Source organism: Etheostoma spectabile, chromosome 1 (assembly GCF_008692095.1).
Source record: "Etheostoma spectabile isolate EspeVRDwgs_2016 chromosome 1, UIUC_Espe_1.0, whole genome shotgun sequence".
In the NCBI taxonomy this organism is placed as follows: domain Eukaryota; kingdom Metazoa; phylum Chordata; class Actinopteri; order Perciformes; family Percidae; genus Etheostoma; species Etheostoma spectabile.
Genome location: NC_045733.1, coordinates 16,536,573 through 16,543,870, shown reverse-complemented (window position 1 = coordinate 16,543,870; position 7,298 = coordinate 16,536,573). Strand labels below are relative to the sequence as shown.

General features: G+C 40.0%; 2 protein-coding genes across 4 annotated transcripts in view; one reads left to right on the top strand and one right to left on the bottom strand.

The window, feature by feature from the left end:
• The window catches only part of scg3 (secretogranin III), a 14,943-nt gene that overhangs the window by 6,159 nt on the left and 1,486 nt on the right, over positions 1-7,298 (top strand). For 2 of the 3 annotated variants that reach the window (XM_032518750.1, XM_032518760.1), the window contains exons 9-12: positions 2,317-2,400; positions 3,033-3,143; positions 4,213-4,302; positions 6,799-6,975. In XM_032518750.1, coding sequence (XP_032374641.1) covers positions 2,317-2,400; positions 3,033-3,143; positions 4,213-4,302; positions 6,799-6,917 — 404 coding nt within the window. In that variant the 3' untranslated portion in view covers positions 6,918-6,975. Of the gene's footprint in view, positions 1-2,316; positions 2,401-3,032; positions 3,144-4,212; positions 4,303-6,798; positions 6,982-7,298 lie in introns of those variants that run through there. The other variant, XM_032518742.1, reaches the window with a different exon arrangement.
• lysmd2 (LysM, putative peptidoglycan-binding, domain containing 2) overlaps positions 5,792-7,298 on the bottom strand; it is an 8,877-nt gene continuing 7,370 nt past the window's right edge. The window contains exon 4 of the mRNA XM_032518796.1: positions 5,792-5,825. The gene's annotated coding sequence lies outside the window, so the exon portion shown is untranslated. The remainder of the gene's footprint in view (positions 5,826-7,298) is intronic.

Sequence of the window (7,298 nt, the reverse complement as noted above, 5' to 3'; positions counted from 1 at the left end):
CTCTCTCTCTCTCTCTCTCTCTCCTTTGCTCTGATCAAATGACATGAAACAGAAAAGATGATGGGCTCTTTCATACATCGGAGAGGGTTTAGTTGTGCTTTAAAATCTGCTCGACAGATTTTTTGTCATTATGGCTTAGTGTGTCAATAATTTTCCAAACCGATGTTGTCATATGTTTCCAGAGCCCTATGATGACTTCAGTTCGCTTGTTTTTTAATCCAACAAACCAAAAAAAAAAAGAAATTCAATTTACAATGATATAACACATTGAAAAGAAGGAAATCCGCACATTTGAGAAGCTTAGAACAAATAATGTTTGGATATTTTTGGTTCACAAATGACTTTAACAATTAATCAAAAACTATTGAACAATCAATTTCTTAACTAGTGTTTTATCACTAGTCTTACCACAGATTGGACATTTGTCATTTGTAGCTAAACAGAAAAGGTTTACAATGTGTTTATCTTACTATAAGACCCACAATCAAGTATTATAACTGAGGCTGACCCTATGGGGGGTGTAGAAGGATGAATCAGTACTCATTCAGATGACCCTTATACAGCTTGGTGTCTCTTACGGCGGGAGAACAAATGACCACTGTTGACGTCAAACACCAGAGCAAAACAAGCATATACCACTGCAAAAGATGTGGGTTTCCTAGGCAACCCCCCTGGCTTCATGTGGTGGTGAAGAGATAATAGGATGGAATTCCGCCATTACCTAGCAACGAGTTAATTTCCCCCTTCCCAACTTCCACCCCCAACTGGCTGTGATACTCCGATGAGTCACCCAGGTACAACTGAATACACACAGGGCTGTCAATCAATGCTAATCGGCTGAAACAGGCCCCTTGATAGATAGAGAAAGAGAGGGGGAGGAAGGGAGGTGGTGTGTGTGTGTGTGTGTGTGTGTGTGTGTGTGTGTGTGTGTGTTGGGGTGGTGTGTGTGTGTGTGTGTGTGTGTGTGTGTGTGTGTGGGCAGAGGAAGAGGATGAAATAATGGGCTTCCACTGTGCTACAGGTGGGAGGGAGAGCTTGAATACATAGAAAGTGCAAGTGAGATGCTTAGATAATAAGAAATAAAAGGAGGCTGCAGTGAACAAAGTTGAGAAAGGAAATTGTGTAGCTCTTTGATGCTCAGTTGCGGCGCTGAAATCAAGCCTTTCCGTTTCTCTTATCTCTTTATTGTCCTTTTGTCCTAACATCCAGATATCTAATATCCTGTCACAATGCAAAAGTCCCTTAATATCTAGACCCAATGCAGAAAAAAAGAGTTCCTCTTATTTGTAATCAAGTGTTCTCCTCTTTTTTGACTTTGCACAGAAGTCAGATCTGAATTTACAATTTCTAAAAGTATATGTTATAATGCAGAATATTAACTCACCCAGTTGAAGACGTGCTTCTTAGAAACTTGGGTCACACTTTACTTTAAGTCCCCACATTTAGCATTCATAAGACCTAGTGTTCAAATTTAATAAATGGCTTCAAACAAACAACAAAGTATCCTGTATGAAGTGTATGAACAGATAATCAAGGATAAGGTTGTATTTATATAAAATATGTCTTTATAGGAGAATTTACAGAAAAATATTCAACATTACTAAACACTTATCCTTATAGCTGCCTACAACTACATTATAGTGTGCGATAATTAATGTGTTAAATGTTGAAATACTGCTTACAAATGCTAAATAGGGGCAATTAAAGTAAAGTGTTTCAGGAATATGATATAGTAGATGGAATTTCAGCTGAACTTTGGGATGTTTGTATCTACAACATCTGCTTTCTCTATTTTTTTAACATAATGTTAATCCAGAGAGGATCAGTTAACGCTTAACTTCAGTATCTTTGAACCATATGATCTGTTTGGGTCATTCCCTGGCTGATTTAGTGTCTTTTATATTTTCTTATTATGTTGTGAAAGCGTAACCCACTGTTATATTAGGGGCAACACTCAGATTACAATTTCACTAACTCCCAAATTAAATGTGGCTTTTGGATTAATTCTGGATAAATTATCCTTCTGACGTCTGTTCTTAAACTGTATTTTCCTTTCCAATATTCAGTCTAGTGCATAAATTATTGAACATCACAGTGAAAAAGAACAAGGACATCACTGTCGTCATGCTCCTGAACTTACTTTTCATTAATTAGATGAAACCCTTTTCTAATTATAATCACTCGCTGAGTCACACAGGAACAGCGTGGGACTTTCAAACAGTTAAGAGGCATTCAATCGTTGTCCTTAGAGTGAACTGACATCACAATGCTGATCAAATCTAAAAGAAATGTTTGGCCTGTGTCATCCACCTGCAGAGAACCTGGATGCGATGATAGCCATGCAGACCAAGAACAAGCTGGGCAAGGCTCTCGGGCCTCCCGACTTCACTGGACCCAACGGTAAACAGCCTCCCAAGTTATTCTCCAAACACGTCCCATCAGGGAAATCCCATCATTTTATTTGACATGGCCAGAGTTAATTAGTAGCTTATGTGGTCTGTGAAGCTACATAGACCTAGAAACATGTGGGACAAAACCAGGATGAAACTTAGAAATAGGTTTTGGGGGTTTACATTTACCTTTAATGGAATAGTTTGGCATTTGGGGAAATATGCTTATTTGCTTTCTGGCGGAGAGTTAAATGAGAAGGTCAATAGCACTTTTGAGTCTGCCTGTTAAATATACAACCAATTACCTTTGCTTAATGATGGAAAAGAGGGAGAAACAGCCAGCCTTATTCAGTCCGAAGATAACAAAATCTCAACAAAAAAACGTATTTTATCTTGTTGGTTTAATCTTTTCAATAACGTAAATGTCTCCAGGAAGTCTCTCTCCACTTCCCTCCATAAAACAGCAGTTTGTCATTATTACATTTCAGTTTTCAGTAACAAACAATAATCAACATGTTAATTAATCTGCCAGAAAGAGAACAACATTAATATATAATAATAATAATAATAACACGTTTGCGACAAGAACCTTTATCAGCAACTGAGCCACACCGAGCTTCATGTACTGTTTCTGTGCTGTAGGAAAAAACTTGGATGAGGATGACAACACGAAGGCGGAGGCCGCCAAGATGCAGAAGGAGTATGAGAACCTGAAAGACTCCACCAAGGAAGAGCAGCCATCAACTGAAACCAGTCAGTCCACTACCCAATCCTGATGACCAGAGGAAACATGAATAGCTTTTTGTTTAGTGATGTGATGATTTGCTAAAATAATTTGATAACCTTTCGCCATTTTGCCCCTCAACAATTATGAACTAACATGTTTTATTTGCATTATGATAAATATTGTTTTGTGTCAAATGTCCCAAATAAATGCAGAATTCACAAATATAGCAGATTCCCATCACATACGTTCAATGAAGCAAAACGTCGTCTTCACTCTACCTTAGTGAAAGGTCTGCAGAATGAGTTTGAATGTGATGGCCGAGACCATTTCCGACCATTTGTTTTCAGTCAGCGGGCTGACAGGAAGTAAACAGCCCTGTGTCGTCCAGGCCAATCATTAAGTCCCTGCATGTCCCTGAACTAGGCCAGTCCCATAACACTCACAGGAAAGCTGGTCACAGCTGCCATTATTATCTGTTCCTGTATACTTTAGCCTACTGTACCCGCTCATCAGTCTAATCTACATGAACACACATGCAGACATGCATAAAAAAAAGAAAGAAAAACAAACGAAACATGGAGCAGGATTACCACCAGGAAATTTGTTTCAGGACAAAATGACATAAATTCTGAGCAATGTCAACTAAACGCTGTGTTATCTGTATGTAAACAGTACCGAGTGGCATTATATGATATTCATGGAAAAACTAGGGGCATGGGTTATAATCCAAATTTAATTTGTGGTTATGTAATAGTCTGAATTTGATTGGTGGTAAATATCAACTTAAATCTCAAACTGTAGATATTATTGCTCTAGCTAACACTTTTGCACAATAAAAAAGGAAAAAGAGTCTGTTTTACTGCTAATTAATTATGAAAGTAAAATCTTGGCTGTCATCGTGCTCCCATTGCTACAGAAATTTCAAAGTTAAAGCATAAAGTCTTGCTTCGGGAAAATTTTGTGGTTTAAATAATTGAGAAGTTAGCACTATCTTACACTTTGGTCTCCCAAGGGAAATTCACTCATCTTTTAATTTTTTAATACATCGAAGAGGAAGATTTTCATGTCCCTTTTTCTTTATTTTCTCCTTACCAGATCAGCCCGGCAAGTCAGAGACCTATCTGGAGGCCATCAGGAAGAACATTGAGTGGTTGAAGAAACACAACAAAGAAGAAGGCAAAGAGGGTGAGACACACTCCCTCACTAGAAGATTTCTATTTTTTAACCAGTCGGTCTAAACTGCTCTATCTTGTCCAATCTCTGGTGAGTTTTAAGAGCCACAAGAAAACATCCTCATTTGCCAACCCTCATCTCCACACTAAACTATAGTGGGTCACTAAGACAGGTCTGAGGCGACGCACTGAAGAACAGACACTTTGAGGCATCTTTTGTTAGCCTCAATTTGCAATTAAAATGAGTGTGGGATACCAGGATAGATGCTTCACTCCAGTCCAGATCTCATGAATGTGGATCTTTCTTGATGAGTCTGTCCTAATTACTCGTAATGCAGCCTTCTTGTTGAGAGACAAAGGTCTATTCATTTATTCCCTCCTACCCGATCCTCAAGTTTTATGGTGTGTGTGAGTGTGTGTGTGTGTGTGTGTGTGTGTGTGTGTGTGTGTGTGTGTGGGTGAAAAGATGTAGTTGTAGATATTGAACTAGCACTTTAATCACAACACAAAAAAAGCCATGAAAAGGCCGTCACGTCTTAGTCATCAATGCTCATGTCTCTGGATTTATATTGTTGGTGAGTGTACCTTTTATATTTACTGCCTTACTCTAACTGACAGTATTCATAAAGTGCCAGCGTGTGACCAAGAAACTGAACGAATCTGCAGGAGAGGCCTACTGTTGAGCCCTCCACAGTGTAAAATCAATGCCCAGTGATGCTTAATTAAGCAGCAGAGAATGAAATGTTAATGAGTTGTCACTATTCAGGCCATCCATCCACTGTTGATCATATCAGCGGGACGTCTCAGACATAAAAAAAAAATCTTGTTCAGTGGCCTGGTCTAATCTGTGCCAATCAGTTTGGTTGTTTTTAAGCCACTAGTGAGTTAATGCAAAAAAAATAAAAGTATGGCCTGGATTCTTGTGAGCATCTTAAAAAAAAAAAAAAAAAAAGGGCTGACACTGAGCTCATAGTGCTGCAGAGTCCGGAGCAGAGAGGCCGAAGCAGCAGGGTAGTTTTGTTTGGTGCTCATCTCCGACGTGGCTTTATATAGGACACTTCATTAGTATTCTGGTGAGTGGAGTGGTTGTCTGGGGCAACCAGGGGCCTCCCCGCCTTCCTGTCAGTGATCTGGGCAGAGGACACAGACAGACAGATAATGGTGTCAGAACACACACACAGTCAAAAAATGTACCCCTCAAAATCACCCAATATTCTGGTATTTGGACTGGAATTCACAACTGCTTTATATTTAAATATTTGAATATCACCTCATCCTTGTTCTCTCTGTATTTTTCCACCTTCTCTTTTCGGAGAAAGTACAGCTGGAGAACAAAAGCCCTTTCAACCTAAAAGCAGTGTCATAGTAATAGAGTAGGCGACAGGCCACTTAATATGTTTACTCTACCAGAAGCACCCATTTGGACAATCTATGAGGACTCTCTGCGTGCGTTCAATTGTACAAATATGTGTGTGTGTGTGTGTGTGTGTGTGTGGTGTGTGTGTGGGTTGTGTGTGTGTGTGTGTGTGTGTGTGTGTGTGTGTGTGTGTGTGTGTGTGTGTGTGTCCTAACTACGACAGTGAAGCTACACAAAAAAATAAATTAGCTTCTAAAATCGTAGTCAACTCTAGGACAATTAATTAATGTTTGTGTGTGCGGGCGTGCGTGCGTGCGTTTGTGTGCGCGTGTGTGTGCATTGTGTGCGTGCGGACACCTACACACTACACAGATTAGCCACAGGAGCAGATGGACGTGGTTTTGGCAGTGCGAGAAGCGGCGCGGTCCTTCGGCTAATCCTTCACACACGGCCATGTTTGTCATCTGCAAAGCAACTGTATCTTGAGGCAACGCAATCAAGTGCTGCTGTTAGAAATGCCATTAGGACGTTGTTGTGTGACTTCTTGGCTGTCCTCTGTCCTTCTGCCCACCCTCCCCCTTTATTCACAGTCAGTTAGAGCAGGGAGAAGCGGTACAGCAACAGCTGTTTGCTTGCTCTCTGAAGCTCATTTGTTACTGTGATGGATAATGCAGAGTTAGGCTGTGTTCATCTCTAAATATAGCCACATCCAGCTGGGGCCTTGTGGTGCTTTGTTAAACATCAATGTCCCGTCAACAGCAAGGTGCATACAAATGGTGCTTCCAAAAATAGTAAATGTATTCTTTTCAAAGGTGTATCAAGTTTTTTTTAGTATTTGAGGGAACCTGGTTTTATTAGACTCACTACCTGAAACTGATTTACATTGAAATTTATTGAAAGAAGTACAAGTTGGCAGGTATGTTTTTCTCAATTCAATCTTTAGGCCGTCTTACTACGTACGTGGTATCTTCTTAAACACCCAGACAAACATGCTAACTCTGACCTTAATCCTCATTAATAAGGAACCACGGTACCAGATTATGGCATGTTTGGGTGGGCCGTTTTAAGAGGTTTAATGTCTGATCTTTCTTGTGATCTTTCTCTTGGAATCTCAGGTTCTAACCCCATCCTGTGTTTTGCCTGTCTTTCCAGATTATGACCTGTCCAAGCTGAAGGACTTCATGGACCAGCAGGTTGACTCCTACATTGAGAAGGGCATCATTGCCAAGGATGAGGGAGACACCATCAAGAGGATCTACAGCAGCCTGTAACGCCATCACCCATCCTCCCACCAATCCTCTGGCCTAAAACACAGGACTGAATCCGACAACATCTTACGGAGCCCCCCTGGGGGCAGCTGAGACAAAAAACCTAAATTTGCGCGCACAGATTCATAATCCGTGCTCGGGTTTTATTAACATGAGCAAAGTTAGAAAGATATTCACACATACGAACTTCTGGGAACAATTAGCAAAATTATATTAAATCACAAATTACTTTGATCTTTCCTAAGTGGTAAGGTTATCACTGAGCTACAAAAAATGCTCGGGACTGTCTATAAACTACAACACGACACAAAAATATCTATTAATTTAAAGATAAATAAGGTAGTTTCTCCAAACTTATTTTTTAACAGTAAGTGCTGTAGTACA